General features: G+C 41.0%; 1 protein-coding gene across 2 annotated transcripts; it reads right to left on the bottom strand.

Annotated features, from left to right (window-relative positions):
* Positions 1–3696: 3696 nt before the first annotated feature.
* TYRP1 (tyrosinase related protein 1) lies at positions 3697–15676 on the bottom strand. Of its 2 annotated transcripts, none has more exons than XM_075279261.1 (8): positions 15567–15676; positions 14212–14625; positions 13384–13706; positions 12001–12205; positions 10307–10474; positions 9243–9422; positions 7836–7982; positions 3697–4088 (listed from the first exon to the last, which is right to left on the bottom strand). In XM_075279261.1, exons 2-8 carry the CDS (start codon positions 14600–14602, stop codon positions 3898–3900), a joined length of 1605 nt encoding a protein of 534 aa, XP_075135362.1. In that variant the 5' UTR covers positions 14603–14625; positions 15567–15676; the 3' UTR covers positions 3697–3897. The 2 variants fall into 2 exon arrangements, with proteins under 2 accessions (XP_075135362.1, XP_075135353.1); XM_075279252.1 differs by having other exon boundaries at positions 15586–15676.
* Between the last annotated feature and the right edge of the window lie 3934 nt (positions 15677–19610).

The following is a 19610-nucleotide window of genomic DNA, read 5'->3' as shown; positions in this document are numbered from 1 at the left end:
CAGCGCTGATTGGCCAATGCATTCTATTAGCCCGATGAAGTAGAGCTGAATGTGTGTGCTAAGCACACACATTCAGCACTGCTTCATCACGCCAATACAATGCATTAGCCAGTGCTGATTGGCCAGAGTACGGAATTCGGCCAATCAGCGCTGGCTCTGCTGGAGGAGGCGGAGTCTAAGATCGCTCCACACCAGTCTCCATTCAGGTCCGACCTTAGACTCCGCCTCCTCCGGCAGAGCCAGCGCTGATTGGCCGAAGGCTGGCCAATGCATTCCTATGCGAATGCAGACTTAGCAGTGCTGAGTCAGTTTTGCTCAACTACACATCTGATGCACACTCGGCACTGCTACATCAGATGTAGCAATCTGATGTAGCGGAGCCGAGGGTGCACTAGAACCCCTGTGCAAACTCAGTTCACGCTAATAGAATGCATTGGCCAGCGCTGATTGGCCAATGCATTCTATTAGCCCGATGAAGTAGAGCTGAATGTGTGTGCTTAGCACACACATTCAGCACTGCTTCATCATGCCAATACAATGCATTAGCCAGTGCTGATTGGCCAGAGTACGGAATTCGGCCAATCAGCGCTGGCTCTGCTGGAGGAGGCGGAGTCTAAGGTCGGACCTGAATGGAGACTGGTGTGGAGCGATCTTAGACTCCGCCTCCTCCAGCAGAGCCAGCGCTGATTGGCCGAATTCCGTACTCTGGCCAATCAGCACTGGCTAATGCATTGTATTGGCGTGATGAAGCAGTGCTGAATGTGTGTGCTTAGCACACACATTCAGCTCTACTTCATCGGGCTAATAGAATGCATTGGCCAGCGCTGATTGGCCGAATTCCGTACTCTGGCCAATCAGCACTGGCTAATGCATTGTATTGGCGTGATGAAGCAGTGCTGAATGTGTGTGCTTAGCACACACATTCAGCTCTACTTCATCGGGCTAATAGAATGCATTGGCCAGCGCTGATTGGCCGAATTCCGTACTCTGGCCAATCAGTGCTGGCCAATGCATTCTATTAGCTTGATGAAGCAGAGTGTGCACAAGGGTTCAAGCGCACCCTCGGCTCTGATGTAGCAGAGCCGAGGCTGCACAAGGGTTCAAGCGCACCCTCGGCTCTGATGTAGGAGAGCCGAGGGTGCACTTGAACCCTTGTGCACCCTCAGCTCTGCTACATCAGAGCCGAGGGTGCGCTTGAACCCTTGTGCACACTCTGCTTCATCAAGCTAATAGAGTGCATTGGCCAGCGCTGATTGGCCAGAGTACGGAATTCGGCCAATCAGCGCTGGCCAATGCATCCCTATGGGAAAAAGTTTATCTCACAAAAATCACAATTACACACCCGATAGAGCCCCAAAAAGTTATTTTTAATAACATTCCCCCCTAAATAAAGGTTATCCCTAGCTATCCCTGCCTGTACAGCTATCCCTGTCTCATAGTCACAAAGTTCACATTCTCATATGACCCGGATTTGAAATCCACTATTCGTCTAAAATGGAGGTCACCTGATTTCGGCAGCCAATGACTTTTTCCAATTTTTTTCAATGCCCCCAGTGTCGTAGTTCCTGTCCCACCTCCCCTGCGCTGTTATTGGTGCAAACAAAGCGCCAGGGAAGGTGGGAGGGGAATCGAATTTTGGCGCACTTTACCACGTGGTGTTCGATTCGATTCGAACATGGCGAACACCCTGATATCCGATCGAACATGTGTTCGATAGAACACTGTTCGCTCATCTCTATTACTTATGTATCTCGATAGGGATGCATTCATAAAACAGTATTCTGGTTAGAATTGTGTATTAGAATCTGTGAGACCTATCCAAGAATTGCATCCACAGAAAAAGTATAGAAACATGTGTCCCTGTTTTGGGCTAAGAGTCACTAGTTTACAACATACAAACCTTGGACTGGGATTTTTGGAAAGGTCTTACTAAGTTTACATACATAATCCCTTGAGTGACTTCAGTACACGGTACAAAAACATACTTTTTCCTTATACATATTCCCCTAAATTCTATAACCTAAGCGGCACATAAACATGATTTGGGCAACAATGAACTGTATAAAACTTCAGTGAATTTGTATAAAGAATGAATAAATAAAAGGGTGCGTGTATACAACTATTTCTATCAGAGTCTCCTTTTTCACATCAGCTTTGCACCAGTGTCCAAACCCTGTGTCAGTTTTTAATGTCCATTAATCAAACATCTGAAGGCATTTGGAGGACAAATGGTTGTGTACAAATCAGACAAACCATTGAGAGATGAATATTTGATTTATTAACCCCTTTCTGGCATCCACTGTAATAGTACAGTGGACTTTAGGTCTTTATGGCACCTGCTCATTTGGAATTTTACTCTTTGGAAATCTACTGGTACCGTAGTGCCCATACTCTGAGATGAGGAGTTAATTTTAAGCTTGTGGCAGGGCTCTAGAATTTAACTGTAGACTGACACTACTGCATTTCAGTCTGTGGTATAGCAGATTGTAGGAATCTGAGAGTAAAAAAAAAATGGTATAAATGATGACAATGTTAATAATATTGCATTAGGCCAAGGCCTGATGTTGCAGAAAAGCTGTTTGTTTTGTTGCAGATTTTGCTGCAGTTTTTTTTATAGCCAAAACTGGGTATGGATTGAGCAGAAGTAAGAAGTATAGTTTGCCTCCTAGATATTTACTATTCCTTCTGTAGCCACTACTAGGTTTGGCTTTAAAAAAATGCGGCAAAATCTGCAACAAGAACAGCAGTGTTTCCACAACATGAGGCCTTAGGGAGCCTTCAAACGTAAAACAGATCCCATTGACTTGAATGGGTGACGGCATACGCGCGCTCTCCATTTAAATCAACCTTTATCTTTTAATAGACATGAAGAGAAATCGGCATCACTCCGAGGACGATGAAAAACTTTCTTTAATCCATATTAAGTGTTTAATGTTTTTTGTTTGTTTTTAATCTCTTCTGTATGATCTTTGTATTTTAAACACTTAATATGGATTAAAGAAAGTTTTTCATCATCCTCGGAGTGATGCCGATTTCTCTTCATGTCTATTGCTACTTCCTGGCTTTCTTGGTCCGAAAGCTTATCGTGTACCCCGAATAGGACTAAGGACTATGCATGTTGAGCGCCAAAAAACATCTTTTTTGTACTTTATCTTTTAAGGCTAAGGCCCCACGGGCCGTAATCGCAGTGCTAAAGCACTGCGGAAAGAACTGAGGTGTGAACGCACTGCAGTTCTTTCTGCAGTGGTTTCAACAGAAAGTTCGCGGAATTTTCCTCCATAAACTTTCTGTTACAATTATATTTATGGGAAAGCCGGCGGTGTTTCCGTAGATATAATTGACATACTGCGATTTGCAAAGCCGCAACAGCTTTGCAAATCGCAGCGTGTCCACACTGCGTTTTTTTCCTGTAAAGTGGGCATGGGATTCACATGAATTCCATCCACTTTGTTTGCACTGTAAAACGTTGTGATTTTTCCCGCAAATTGCGGCATTTACATCCCGTGGGGCCCTGGCCTAAAAGACATTGCTGGACAGAAAAGTTAGCCTTGCAGGATTTTTTCATGTACAGATGTGAACATAGACTTATTATTCATGGTCAGTTTGTATTTGACAATCACGGTTTATGAATATCCATTCAAGGAACTTCTACATCTAGTAGTGGGTCCATGCAGTGATTAACAAAAACCTGGTCTTTCATGTTAAGGTTTAATGAATTTGATAGCAGCACACCATAGGCATTGAAGTAAAGCCAGCTCCATGTTGGAGTATTGTCAGCAACAGTTTGGGACTTTTGCATATACAATATAACCTACATATTTTCATTTTACTGCTTGGCACGAGTCAAGTAAAATTACAAAGCACTTAAAAGCTGGCAAAAATTTTAGATACTGTATTTCATACAGATTGCGTATTTTCCTTATCTTCAGCATAACGTGGAAAGGATTCACCAAGAAGTGGCTGAAGTATCTCACTCTTTCTGTTCCTTCGCTGAACAGCACATGTGGCACCCGCAAAAATTATAGCCACAAGAACCAAAGCCGCTATAACCGCTATGGTGATGAACTCAGTACTGCCCAATGCACGATCTAAAGAGGTAATAGAAACAGTTAAAACAGTTTACCAAGTTAACATTTTCATTTATTGCAATAAAGGAAATATTATTTGTAATGAATGGCATTTGTATCCTAAAGGATTTTGCTAATTGCAGGGCCTTGCTATTGGTTCCTCCAGTTAGTCCTCAAGGGAACCTACGCATAAAAAAAAAAAATCCACAGATTCCTGACTGAATTCAGTGAGCTCTCTGTAACGGTTTTGAAAGTCACAGCATGTTCGCTGCACATATTTTTACCCACAGTGGGGATGGGATTCATGTATTTTTCCATAGTGTTTCTGCCACATGGGGCCCTGCCTAAAACATACTTCTAGAGTAAGGTCTCATTCACTTCTGCATTGATAAACCGTTCGGGGGAGTCCGCATGGGGACTTCCCCGAATGGAATATCAAAAGCATTGGCAAGCGGTGTGTGCAGTGAAAGCACACGGACCCCATAGACTATAATGATCTACTTTCATGTCTGCATGATTCGTGCGGGCAGCGCGTGGAAAGCACACAGACCCCATTATAGACTATGGGGTCCATGTGCTTTCACTGCACACCGCTTGCCAGTGCATTCGGTAGTCCGTTTGGAGGGTCCCCATACGGACTCCCCAAACGGACTACCAAACGCAGATGTGAACCAAGGATAAGACTGTAGTAACGCTGTTCTAGTAACTACTTAAAACCCCTCTTCCTTGTATTCATTCATCATTGTAGAGGTATTATTGGGATGACCCAATTTAAAACTTTCTAAGGCCCCACGTAGCAAAACTCAAAAAAATCTGTGGAAAAAAAAAGCATGTTATTTTTTTCTGCAAAATTTTTCAATAAGTTTTTACTGGATTTTAATTCCCCTGCAATTTTGCAGCTAAAAGTAACATGTAAAATGCAGCTTTTTTCTTCTGCTGCATTACTATAGCAGCCAAAAATGCTGTGTTTCCGTAGCCAGGCAAAAGCCCCACAATGCGAAAACAGAGAATATTTCCCGCTGCTGAAGAAAAAAAAAAAGAAAAATGCAAAAAAAAAAAAAATCCACTGTGGAAAAGCTGCATTTTCATAAATGTTATGTTTTTTGGAAATCGCAGCATGTCAATTATATCTGCGGAAATGCTGACATTTTCCCTATTGGTATAATAAGGGTGCATTCACACGGAATTTTGTGGTGCTGTTTTTGCCACAAAACTCATGTAAAGAATCAGCACTGCAAAACAGAATCCCCTTGAGTTCAATGAGTTCCGTTTTACACGTGTAACACATTGAAATCAATGGGTAAAAAAGCCTCCCATTGATTTCAATATGTAGCGTGTGTAAAATGGAACCCATTGAACTCAAAGGGTTTCCGTTTTGCAGCTCTGATTCTTTAGGGTGCATTCACACTGAGTAAACGCTAGCTTATTTTGTAGAGTAAAATTACACTTGTAAATTTTGCTATCCCATTGACTTCAATGATATTTTTTTACAAGTGTAAAAATACGCCTGTAAAAAATACGCCTGTAAAAAATACGCCTGTAAAAATACGCCTGTAAAATGTCATTGAAGTCAATGGGATAGCAAAATTTACAAGTGTAATTTTACTCTACAAAATAAGCTAGCGTTTACTCAGTGTGAATGCACCCTTACATGAGTTTTGTGGCAAAAACAGCGCCACAAAACTCTGTGTGAATGCACCCTAAAGCTAAGGCCCCACGCTTACAAAAGGAATGGGAAATATGAAGAAAGTGCTTATACTTTTCCCCTCTGCTCAATCAACTCCTGGCTTTGGCTCAAAAAACCACAACAAAATCTGCAACAAAAAAGCTGCTTTTCCGCAACGTGGCGCCTTAGCTTAAGAGTAGAAAATCTCAGCAAAAAACACAATAAGACAGGGGCCCCACAGACTGGAAACGCCACGATTTGCCCGCAGTGGTGACGCTGCAGGAAAAATCGCGGTGTTGTATAGTGCAGGCAAAATGGATGGGATTCATGCGAATCCCATGCCCACTTTGTGGAAAAGATTGCAGCGCGGACACGCTGCGATTTGCAAAGCTGTTGTGGCTTTGCAAATCGTAGCATGTCAATTACACTCACCGGCCACTTTATTAGGTACACCTGTCCAACTGCTCGTTAACACTTAATTTCTAATCAGCCAATCACATGGCGGCAACTCAGTGCATTTAGGCATGTAGACATGGTCAAGACAATCTCCTGCAGTTCAAACCGAGCATCAGTATGGGGAAGAAAGGTGATTTGAGTGCCTTTGAACGTGGCATGGGTGTTGGTGCCAGAAGGGCTGGTCTGAGTATTTCAGAAACTGCTGATCTACTGGGATTTTCACGCACAACCATCTCTAGGGTTTACAGAAAATGGTCCGAAAAAGAAAAAACATCCAGTGAGCGGCAGTTCTGTGGGCGGAAATGCGTTGTTGATGCCAGAGGTCAGAGGAGAATGGCCAGACTGGTTCGAGCTGATAGAAAGGCAACAGTGACTCAAATAGCCACCCATTACAACCAAGGTAGCCAGAAGAGCATCTCTGAACGCACAGTACGTCGAACTTTGAGGCAGATGGGCTACAGCAGCAGAAGACCACACCGAGTGCCACTCCTTTCAGCTAAGAACAGGAAACTGAGGCTACAATTTGCACAAGCTCATCGAAATTGGACAATTGAAGATTGGAAAAACGTTGCCTGGTCTGATGAGTCTCGATTTCTGCTGCGACATTCGGATGGTAGGGTCAGAATTTGGCGTCAACAACATGAAAGCATGGATCCATCCTGCCTTGTATCAACGGTTCAGGCTGCTGGTGGTGGTGGTGTCATGGTGTGGGGAATATTTTCTTGGCACTCTTTGGGCCCCTTGGTACCAATTGAGCATCGTTGCAACGCCAAAGCCTACCTGAGTATTGTTGCTGACCATGTCCATCCCTTTATGACCACAATGTACCCAACATCTGATGGCTACTTTCAGCAGGATAATGCGCCATGTCATAAAGCTGGAATCATCTCAGACTGGTTTCTTGAACATGACAATGAGTTCACGGTACTCCAATGGCCTCCACAGTCACCAGATCTCAATCCAATAGAGCATCTTTGGGATGTGGTGGAACGGGAGATTCGCATCATGGATGTGCAGCCGACAAATCTGCGGCAACTGTGTGATGCCATCATGTCAATATGGACCAAAATCTCTGAGGAATGCTTCCAGCACCTTGTTGAATCTATGCCACGAAGAATTGAGGCAGTTCTGAAGGCAAAAGGGGGTCCAACCCGTTACTAGCATGGTGTACCTAATAAAGTGGCCGGTGAGTGTATATCTACGGAAATGCCTGCGGCTTTCCTGTAGATATAATGTTAAGAGAAAGTCCGTAGAGGAAAACTCTGTGAACTTTCTCTTAAAAGCGCTGCGGAAAGAATCGCAATGCATTCATGCAGCGGTTCTTCCAGCAGAGGCTTTAGTGCTGCGGATACGGCCTGTGGGGCCTTAGCCTAAAAGTGCAGCAAAAAAAAAAAGTACAAACCCAGATGCGTTTATTCTGCGTTTTTTAGCTGAGTTTTGTTATGTGGGACCTTTGCCTAAAAGTCATTTTCACATGGTCAGTATTGCATCAGTATTTATAAGGTATACTCAAGATTGAGGCCAGAAAGGTACATTATATCATACATTTCTCTGTAGGTTGTAGAGTTACCATTTAAAGCTGTATGCTGTATAACTCTAATAAAACAAGTCAGACTGGAATAAAGCATGTCAGTTTGACTACTTACTAGGCCACTGGACATCATATGAATATCCAAGGTTATCTGGAGCATAGACAAACATTTCATTATTTGTCACCGGTGGCCAGAATGGAACCATGTTGTATTGCCTGTTATGACCAATTGGTGCATTTTCCAGAGGATACTGATTAAAATCTAGAAAAGTATAGGAAAAAACACATTAAGCCATGGGCAATAGTGAGCTCAAACTTAAAGAACAGATCAGGCAATAAGTAAAAAAACAAAACTGAAAAAAACACCACACATACACACACGTCAGGGTACTTTCCCTAATACCTAGCTGTGGATTTTGGGACAGGAGGAGCTTAATGTCCTGGATTCTGTTCTGGCTGTTTATGTGTCTGACAGTTTCCACGACAGTGACCATGGCTGCATATAATGCAATACCAGAAGATTGTGGAGCAGCACAACCACTCTTCAAATCTGTCTTCTGATATTGGTGCTGCCATAGTCATTGCCTCAGAAATCCTTATATGCATCCTGAACAGAATCCACACTGTTAAATCAATAGCATTGCCTTTGCTCCAAAGAGCTCATTTTCATACTGACAAGAATGGCAATGTCTCCGTAAAAAAAAAAAAGCACTGATTCACAAGATAAAAACATACCATTAACCTATACCTATGCTTGGTTAATGAGTTCTAATGGCAAACTCCCTTTAAACCATTCCCAACATCCACTGTATTATACAGTAGAGACCAGGCACTAATGCCTCAATCAGTGCCTGAATGGGTGCTGCCATTTTGGGGAGCATTGATGGCCTCTGGAACGAAATCTGGGGCCGGCGATCCATTGCCATGACAGTTGGGAGCCTATTGAAGAGACTCAAACGTGTCCTGCATTTACTTGTATTACAGGCTGCTGGCTGGCATCCCTGTTTTTGAAAACGACTGATGTACAAATTTACAAGAATATATTTTTCCCCATACAGTGAATGATGTAGTATGTGTGTGTGAGTAGGGGAAAGGCGGGTTTTTGGTGGTGGTGGGGGGGGGGGGGTTAGGGTTAAAAAGTGAATAAAACTAAAAAAAATGTGGTTTTCTCAGACTCATAACAACCCATAGAATACAGGTGACATATCATTATGGTTTTACAGTGAACGCCGTAAAAAACCATAAAAAGTTGCACAAAAGCAGATCTTTTCCAATTCCACTCGTAATTTTTTTTCTACCATTCCAGTACAGTATATTAAATGGTACTGTTAGAAAGTACAATTTGTCCTGCAAACATTAAGCCCTTATATGTCTCACCAAAAAAAAAAAAATAGTGGTCCATTACCATATTGCATTTTACAACCATATTTCAATTGCCATTTGTCAGATTACAGTTGTAATCCTTAAGTGGACGGTAGAGAGATTTTGGTTAATCACAGTTCATTAGGGAGGAAGATCTTACCTATATTATTCCTTCTCAACCATTCATCAAAAACTGCATCAGTAAAAGTATGAAGAAGAAGGAAGATGGGATCATTTGGAGACAAGTGAGTTTGCCCCCCTGTGCCATTTAGGAACAGATGAGCTAGATTATGAAGACTTCTTACTGTGGGATTATACTGTCCATTAGGTTCACTATAACCTATGAAAGGCAAATAATAAATAAAAACAAGGTTAAAGGGATTGTCCGGGATAAACTACGAAATTAACCCCTAAAAAAAACCCCTCCTCCTGCCTAACTTCTAATTTACTTCTATTAAATTTTAATATGTAATAAAATATGTTAATAATTTTAATATGTAATAAAATATGTTGATAAAATTAATATGTATAATTACCCATATCTCTGGTGCAGTCACACTTTCTGATAATCCGGTGATGTTCCATTTCACAGCTTCCAAAACAGACCGTCACTAGTACTCTAATCCCCCTCTCCCCAATCCCATCAATACTTACGCGTCTCCCTGTGTCCAGGACGGCTCCTCCTCTCTTCCTCTCTTGAAGAGCCTGTGCAGTCTGGAGGTAACTGCAAAACGTCCAGTAGAGATGACAATCCATCTCTACTGCGTAGCATCGAAGGTACTTCCAGCCTGTGCACAGTGAAGTGGAAAGGAGGAGCCATCTCCCAGGTCGGACGCTAGGTAAGTATGATGTGATGGTGTGTGTGGGGGGAAGGAGGGGTGGGCTTAGTTAGTTACTTGAGAAAGGCTAGCAGTGGGCAGGATAGTTTAGTGTAGGTTATTTAGGAGACAGGGAGGGAGGGGGGTGTAGTAGTTGGGGGATGGCTTAATGTAATTTAGCTAGGAACACAGAGTGAGAGGGGGGGGGGGAGCAGTGACAGGGAAGTAGTTTTACACCATGTAAACAAATACAGAAGATACCAGAAGCTCCTACAGACACCTAGAAATAACTCAAAACACTGCTAAAAGTATATGGGTGTACTTTTAACCCATTAATAGCACTAATAAATCTTAAAAAAAAAAAAGACTTTTTGCGCAGAAAACCCCTTTTATTTGCTTTTATTACCTTCAATGGTATTTCGAAAGCTTTCCGTAGAGTTTGAGAAGAATGGTGGTGTATCAAACAAACTGACTTCCAAGCAGAGAAGTACATCTTCTGGCTCAGGAAGCCTCTGCACCATTGGACGAGCAATGTTCCCAGCAGGATTTCTCCTGATTGAGTTACCTACCGTATCTAATAAGGTAGTAAAATACATTTAATATACCAATATAGCAAAATTCAGTCTCCAGTAAGTGCTATAATGTATCCAGATAGTTCAATGTTATGTGGACAGGTTATAGGTGTTACTTATTAATTGGATTCACATAATGGGTATTTAACTCTTAGAGAAATACAGTGATGTCAGTAGATTTCCACTCTTGATATAGGGTATTGACCAATAATATACTCAGTGCAACGCAAGGACGTAACTAGCAAAAACTGGGCCCTCTAGCAATCTTTGGACTCAGACCCTCCTCACAGTATAACACCCCATTTACACACTATAATGTCCCATAGCGGCCCCTGCACACAATATTATGTCCCATGAACACAGTATCATGTCCCATGGTGGCCCCAACATTGTTCATGCAATATTGCCAAAACACAAACTGTTATACTCTGGGGTACTTTTCAGACCTCAGAGTATAATGATTGGAACCTGAAGAGAAAAACTTATACACCCCCCAAGCAAGCATCAGCCATCTGCCAAGCCAAAACCCCCAACATACCCTGAACAAGGCTCAAATAAAAGGAGTAATTGAGAGAGACAAAGAGCGGTACATCGAGGAATGGAGAAGCGCAATAAATAACTCCAAGAAACACACTGTGTACCAGTCATTGCAAAGAGACTACACCATGGCCACCTACCTGGAGAGGATACGCCACCCCAAACACAGACAGACCCTGAGCCAGTATAGACTGAGCGCCCACAACCTGGAGATGGAGACAGGGCGATACAAGCAGACGTACAAGCCACGGGAGAACAGACTGTGCCAGCACTGTGACCAGGGGGCCCTAGAAGATGAGACCCACTTCCTGCTACGCTGCACCAAATACTCAGCTGTGAGGGCTGTCTACTACCAAAGACTCTCTGCCCACATCCCAGACTTCATATCTGCAGACGAGAAGAGGAAACTCTACATCCTACAGGGAGAAGAAGAGGCCACTGTGGAGATCGCTGCCCAATACGTGTCCAGCTGTCACCAAACAAGGGGAAGATGAGACCCCACGGACTGTTACACCCCAAACCACCCACCCCACCCCACCTCCCCATATAGCGGCCACCAACTAAGAGGAAGATGAGACTCCACGGACTGTTATACCCCAAATCAAATTTTTCTTTCCACATCTTCTAAGTACATTTGCACAGCACTGTATAGACAATATATACTGTAAAATGTATAAACACACACACAGCAACTCAGAGGTAATAAAGGGCATACCATTGCAGAGAAAGCGCATAAGGGATCAATATGTGACAGCATTTTCGATACCTGACTAAAACGTGTGCACATTATTGACATTAGTAAGAGATGCCCATTATATTTTTTTCTGATTTCCTTCTTGCAGAGTTTATTCAAAATGGAAGTTTTATTCTCTTTAATCCGGTTTATAATGCTTTTTTAAAGCAATATTTGTGTGGATTCTGCTTTGTCCATTTATAGGTGACTTAGTTTAGTGTTACTTAACTCTGTTTACCTTCTCTCACAAATACTTACTGTTACAGATAGTCCCTAAGCTTTCATAATCCTCCACAAATTCACACACAACTTGCCAACGAGAGAAAACAGAGTTGGGACTTAAGAGATTCTGATCAAAATTGCTTCTTGCACCCACAAGGTCATCTGTACAAATGTCACATTCATTTCCACCGATAGCAAAATTCCAGTAAGGAAGTGCAAAAGAAGGATCCTGCAAAAGGTTCTAAAAATAAGACAAAGATTGGTTATACAAGGTTATAGTACACTTAGGAATGAAAGACATACACCGGCATAACAGGGTTGTAAGTCATCAAGAAGGAGCAGTTGGACAACCCCTTTAATGATTGATGCAGTGTACCACTTGAAACAATTTTTATCTCTCACAAAGTCAGACAATTAATACTTTGTACTAAATTTCTTTGAGGACATGAGGGTTCCATTTCTCAAAGTTAAATTCCGTGAAACTTCCAAACTGTAATACCATATATTGTTGATACAAGGTGGTGCAATTTAGAGCATGTAATACACTCCATACTAACTTACACCGCTACTCTACAGTACCATTTATAATTCTTGTCAACTAACGTTTTTCTTCATCTCTGAAGACAGGAAATGCCACCTATCCTAGAGGACCATCTTCTATTAAGATGTTTATTAAGGAGGTTAGAGTGTTTATCTTCTATTTATTGCATTAGAGACAAAGTCAGTAGTAGATTTTAAAAAAAAAACAAAAAAACAAAACAAAAAAAAAAACACTTAAAATATAAAAGAATGTATAAATCTCCTTCCTGATGAATCCACTTCTGGTTTTGGCATAGGGGTAGACTTGCTTTTGAGCAACTGCACAGGGGCCTGTCTACTTAAAGGTTGCTTTCTATGGTTTGTAAAGCTGGCTATTACACATAAGATATCTTAAGGCAGATCAAGCTTATTTTAAAAATATCTTGTGTTCATTTTATGTGTATGGCCAAAATAGATTCTTTGCAGATTTCATCAAATTTAACTAGATCTGCCAGTGGTCTGCTAAATCTTGTGTGTATAGCTAACTTTAGATTGTGGGTAATTTCCTGAGCTAATGGACTCCATGGTTAACAATGAGTAACAGATTATAGATATAAGTGGGGTGCTTGTTGCCAAGATACTGAAAAACAAGGGCTCCGTGACTGTCATTGCACAGGGTCCCTCAGTTGTCTGGGTCTACCCCTGGTCTACAGTATATTATTCAATGTAGTTTTGTGACACATTAACACAAGTTACCCCCCCTCCAATCTGCACTTTAAATGGTTTAAAATCCTCTAAAGTGACAGATATGGAAAGCCAGGCTAGGGCTATAGTACACATCTCAAATTAACTGAAAAGGCAGTAGATGGTATACAGTAAGGGTTAAATGCAGAATCATACCTGTATGTCCCTTTCCAGTTGCATCAAATGGTATCTGTGCCAGGTAAGGAAAGCTGGACCCTCATGAGAGAAATCTATACCTCCGACACTCCCTTGGCCTGGACCAAGAAAGGTTTTGCTAACACTGTAGTAATGGGTCCAAACAAAGAAATCATAGATTGAAATATTTTGAAAGTTAGTAGTATTCCCTTCCTGGTCAATGAGTTCATTGTAATGGCGTGTCGCAATGACATAGTCTGGGTGCACTGTGTTCTTTGCAAGATCAAGTGCATTAATAAAACGTTGTTTTTCTTCAGCACGCAAGTCCAAGACATTTCTTCTCACTACAATAACAGAGCAAGTAATGTTTTATTAATGCACAGACTTTAATGAAGAGAAAAAAGTTACACTTGTACGTGACTTATTTTTCATGTCACTTTATATTAGACTTGTTTTAATATACTAGCTAGGAACCCTCAGGATTTCTCTTTGTATATGAAGGAAGTGCATTGAACTACCATCAGGAAAGTACAGATCAATTGTCTGCATTTTCTTATACTTTACATAAAAGATTTCCATTAAACATAATACTGCATGCCTATGTCAATATGAAGTATACAATAACAGCATAATCATTACTATTCCACATTATTTTAGTGATTTCAGTGATATACCAGTTTATTCAGCATTAAAAAACGAAAGGAAATGTATGTAGATGTATGTAATGCTGCACAAAACATTTTACATAAATCACCCATGTGTGGAGTACAAAATATATGCGCCCATGTGAAGTACAAAATATAAAAGTCAGTGCTTTGTAACATAAATAATTTGGCATTTTTCACTTACCTACTACAAGTGGTTGGTCACAGTTATCCCCTGTCCATCCAGGTCTACAACTGCCACAGTTGTAACCATAGAATCGTCCATTACATATACATGACCTATTAAAAAACCGAATAGGCCATTGTTCTCGGTCATCTGTCCCATCAAGCTGATACTGAGGTCCATGAGGCCTGGAGTCCACACTAACAGGCCCACACAGACCGCGACCTACAGTAAAGCCGCACTGGTCAGTGGCATCTGGAGACAATTCAGGGAATACACCTGGGCAGCATTCGCCACTGAGTAATGCCTCTGGAGTGGCACATTGACGAGGAAATTGTGCAGATATCTGGTCATGAAGAAGACTGAACACCAATGCCACCAAGCAGGAACTCCAAGATCTATAGCACAGCATAGTTGCGTTCAAGACAGTCACAGCTGAAAGATGAGCAAATACAAGTAGAACAAAGTTGGTGTGGTCAAAGTCATAAGATTTAAAGCCTATAATAAAATACGGTGAAAATGCAGCCTCATAATGCGTAAAAACAGGACCTCCCAGCTTTGATGCTAGACTCCGCCTTCAGTGAAGCCTACATAATAGGAAGATTAGCAAATAGAATGATGAGTGTAACATGTAACTTGCTCAGACATAGGTCAAAGATCTGGTAGACCCTTGGCCAAATTAATTGGAAGTGAAATGTGCTGTGCCTGCTTACTGTATGGTCTGTGGGAATAAGATATAGGAGACTGATGACAGAGAATGCTCTACACACTAAACAGCATTAGATTAAAAGCTCCAATTCACTTACTTAAGACTAAGGGACACAGTCATTTAGTAATGTTCTTTCATCTATAAAGCAACTGGTTCACACTCAAAATTAGAAATTGTTTTTTAAACACCCAAGCAAGTTCTGACACCTTAGTACAAAGCATTTAGTCTTATGAGACTTGCCAGTGACAGGCAATGGGTGCGGCACTAAGTTTCTGATTCCTGCTTTGTTCTGGTTAAGCTCAGTATTAGGATTTTCAGAGTGGATGTACGTTAGTCATTTTTGTTACAGTTTGTTCCTTTTTGCTACAGTGACAGCAAAACTACAATGGTTTTTAGAAAATGGCACAACTTTGAATATCACAACAAAGATATGACAAAATACACCACAAATGACTTCCACAGAGTTATATACATTGTTCTTAAATGACAAATGGCTGCATGGTCCAAATCCAATAGAAAAATGCGCCTAGAAATATTCGCCAAATCTCAAGCACCTGCTCATTTCCAGCTCATTATTTTCTGCTAACAAACAAATGGTAAAAAGCAGCTTATTGCATACAGTATAATAAAGGAACAGGACATGTAACACAAATAGTAGAGCAAATACCTGCAGTCAATAACAATACCTGCTATATTTTCAACCCGATTGTTTCCAGCAAGCAGATTTCCTAAATATTAAAGCTTTTGGTTTGTTTTATGCTCCATTACTTAATAATCCCTTTGATGCAGTGAAGAGAGTTTCCCTGCCCGCCCTAATCCTTTTATATGAGTGTAGCTCACCCAGCACATGACCACTTTCATGCTGGTTGCCTTGTGACCACAAGGTCCTAGCATGGGTCAGAGACAGACATTTCTGAGTAATCTGACCATACATTCCTAAAACTTAAAGATGATTTGATTCACTTCACAGCTAAATGAAATATTTTTCTCTTCATTTGTTGGTCATTTCCACCCTTCAAGGACATATTAAGAAAGGAAGCAATTGTCTGTCATATTTGAGCTTTCTCACATGCTCATTACCGTAGTTATAAAACATGTTAGAGCTGCTGCATCAGAGCATGTCGCTCCACACCTACACAGGCTGCTGAGGAAAGACCCTGAGATCTCCTCATACCTAGACCTGTAGCAATACGGCAGAAATAAGTATATTATTAGTTTGTAGGCTGAAGTCATTGTAAGTTTAAGAATCCACAAAAAGAACTGAAAAGCAAATATTCTTTTTCCAGGGTTCACAATGCAGTTATTGGTCAGGCAGTTTTTAGAGGCGAAAAACATTTTATTTACACGTTCAATCTGTAAAAAAGACGTTTCAATTACTACAAAATAAAATGGAGGAAGATCTTAAAGCTTTGGATAGCAAGGTTAATAGTAGAAACTATAAAAAACGATCTAATCTAACGAAGTCGGAAACTAGGGCTGTAAAAGAACTCAGAATGAATAAAAGTATCGTCATTAAAAAATCAGACAAGGGGGGAAAGACGGTTATCCTGAAAAGAGAGGACTATCTAGAAAGTTGTCAGCGTATACTGGATGATGTTAAAACCTATAAAAAACTCAGTTACAATCCTACACAAGATTTCAGTAATATTTTGAAAAATTTAATTGAAGAAGGTGTCGCTTTGGGGGTGTTTGGAGAGGTGGAGGGTGAATATATGTTGAATTTAACACCACGAGTCCCTATTTTATATGGACTCCCTAAAATCCATAAGGATGTTTTTCCTCCACCTCTCCGACCCATTATATCCAGCAATGGTTCGTTAAATGAAAGGATCAGTAGCTGGCTGGATTCGATTCTACAGCCGTTGGTCGAAAGGACCGCTGGTTATATTAAGGATAGTCGGGAGGTCCTTAAATGCTTTAAAGATTTCAAATGGTGTGAGAACTATAGTTGGATAACTAGTGACATCTGTTCTTTATACCCAAGCATACCTCATTCCAAAGCACTTGATTCCCTTGCACATCATTTGTATCGGTATAGTACTTTAACTCCTTCAGTATGTGAGTATGTGATTTCTGTTACATCTTATTTACTAAAACACAACTATTTTTTGTTCGGGGAGTCCTTTTATCTACAAATTTGCGGGGCACCCATAGGTGCCCCGTTTTCACCTTCTCTGGCGAACCTTTTTCTTGCGCATTGGGAAGAAAAATTTATTTTTTCAGATACCAACCCGTTTGTGTCTTCCCTCCTCTGGTATGGGCGCTACATTGATGACCTACTAATTGTGTGGGTCGGAAGTGTAGCGCCCATACCAGAGTTCATTCATTATTTAAATAGCAATGAACACGGACTTGTTTTTACGTTTTCCCACAATAAGTTAACCATTGATTTCCTTGATATTACTCTGACAGGCAGTATAGAAGAGGGGAAAGTTCACACTTCACTCTTTAGAAAACCATGTGCGGGTAATAGCATTCTCAGGGGAAATAGTTGTCATCCGTTGCATACTTTAAAGGGTATACCAGTAGGTGAATTAATACGTACTAAGAGGGCGTGCAGTAAAGGTGTGGATTTTGAACATCTAAGCAATTACACTCTAGAGAGATTCAGGGAACGCAGCTATCCTGAGTGGACGTTACAAAGAGCAAAAGCCAGGGTGGAATCTAGGATTAGGGATGAGCTGCTGTTGGATAGGGAACAGTCCGTTTGTGGTCTGGATTCTGATAGGAAAAACAAACTGGTTTTCAGTACAGCTTTCAGTCCCCAATACAATAAAATAAAGAATTTGGTAAAGAAGAACTTACCAATCCTAGAATTGGATCCCGTCACTAATCAGTTGTTAAAGGACGGGATACAATTCGTGGAAAGAAAATGTCGAACGTTGGGGGATGTTCTTTCCCCCAGCTATGTAGCTATGGAAACGACGAAACAATGTGGAAATACTGTGAGGAGAGGTTTCACCAAATGTGGTACACCTAGATGCAAAAATTGTACGAGGGTCATCAGTACACGAGAAGTTAAAAGTAATGCCTCGGATTTTTGTCTAGAAATTAGGGATCAGTTGGATTGTAATTCTATGAATGTCATCTACTGTATACGATGTGTTGCCTGTGACCTGGACTATATTGGTTGCACCAGCAGGAAATTGGGCACCAGGATACAGGAACACATTCGTGATTGTGGCAAAACTAATGTAGACCACATGTCAGGTGCTTCGAGACATTTTGTGGATATTCACAAGGGGAATGTTCAGACACTGCGGTTTTGTGGCTTGGAGAAGGTTTATCAACCTATTAGGGGGGGTAACTTAAAGGAGATCCTACTGAAAAGAGAAGCATACTACATTCTAAAATTTAATTGTAGATTCCCGATGGGTCTTAATATCAGGACAGATCTCACGTACATCTATTAATATTTGTTAAATCTACCTCTGTTGTAGCTTGATCACATGATCGGCATTGGTTATACTAACATAGCGCGTATATCATGTGATCCTTGAACACACCCAGTAGGCGTACTCCTTTTCCATTGGTAGTTCCCATCACGTGACCGGGACATCTCGTTTGTAGCCGATGGAGGAATATGCTTATTTTATAGATTCGAAAACAACAATATGATGCATATGTTCTATATAATGTGGATATATTTCTTGGGAAAACCATCAAAAGGTGGGTCTTTGTTCATATATATATTTTATCTCATTATCGATAATAATCCATTTTGTTTGGTCTATGAAACACTTATGAATTATCTATAATGTTTATATTAGTAGTTTTTTAGATCTATCTACTGCATGTAGTATTGGAGATTTATTTATTATATATATTTGATGCTTAACATGATATTGGCTAGTTATAGCTTGTTTGGAAATAAGTAGAAAAACTTTCAGGTGTTCCATTTATGGCTGATTGGTATAAAAGGGAGTGCTTGTATGTTGTTATTGTGTATGCCATGACTAAGGAGTGAAAGCTCTGAAACGCGTTGGCGGTTTTTATGCGTTTGTCTTATGTTATTTGTCGTCTGTTGGCACGTTCATACCATGGACTTTTAAAGATGAAATAAAGGTTATATTTTAACCGGATCAAGGCGTTGCGGACCATTTGTACAGATTATTTTCCATGGAAACTGTTCTCTGAAGTCCGGGAACCTACAGGTCGTGCACCCTTTCTGGTCCGGTTTTCATGGTGAGTGGCAGTGTGCATACATTCTATTTTTATGTAACATCTCTGCCTGTTCGGGACTCTGCGCCACCCTCTGCTCACGTGCTGCGGCGCAGGAGGCGTGTGCAGTTTGGTTCATGGCTTAAGGTTTTTGGTCGCACTGTGTGAACACGGCTCTACTGCTGTGATTGTGTTTGCACCACACCCGTCTTCTGCCCTTGTTTGTCTCTGCTCCTCTAATGGTTAATCTGGCCTTGCCCTGTCAACTCCATGGGTTCTTCCTCCCTATATAAGATAAGATAAGATAAGATAATCCTTTAATAGTCCCACATTGGGGAAATTTCAGCATGTTACAGCAGCATAGTAATACAGGTACAGGATAATACAGAGTAATATATTACAGACGTAGACACACATAAGCTGAGAAGAGAAGATATACTAGGTGTCCATGGCAGCTAAGGAAAAATGGAAGAGAAAGAGGAAGACCTCATGGTCCTCGTCATAATCATTAGTTCTCTGTGCGGAGTGATCTTTGTTTGGTCTGATGTAG

This window comes from Leptodactylus fuscus, chromosome 1, assembly GCF_031893055.1.
Source record: "Leptodactylus fuscus isolate aLepFus1 chromosome 1, aLepFus1.hap2, whole genome shotgun sequence".
Taxonomy (NCBI): Eukaryota; Metazoa; Chordata; class Amphibia; order Anura; family Leptodactylidae; genus Leptodactylus; species Leptodactylus fuscus.
The sequence above is the reverse complement of the archived record's forward strand: the minus strand, read 5'-3'. Positions and strand labels throughout refer to the sequence as shown.

Excerpts from the sequence above, each read along its gene's own strand:
- TYRP1 (XM_075279261.1), bottom strand. The coding sequence starts at position 14,602 with ATGCTGTGCTATAGATCTTGGAGTTCCTGCTTGGTGGCATTGGTGTTC. Across the intron at positions 7,983-9,242 it reads GTTGAGAAGGAATAATATAG|ATTTTAATCAGTATCCTCTG; the intron begins GTAAGATCTTCC and ends ATACTTTTCTAG. Across the intron at positions 4,089-7,835 it reads ATATGATGTCCAGTGGCCTA|ATCGTGCATTGGGCAGTACT; the intron begins GTAAGTAGTCAA and ends TTACCTCTTTAG.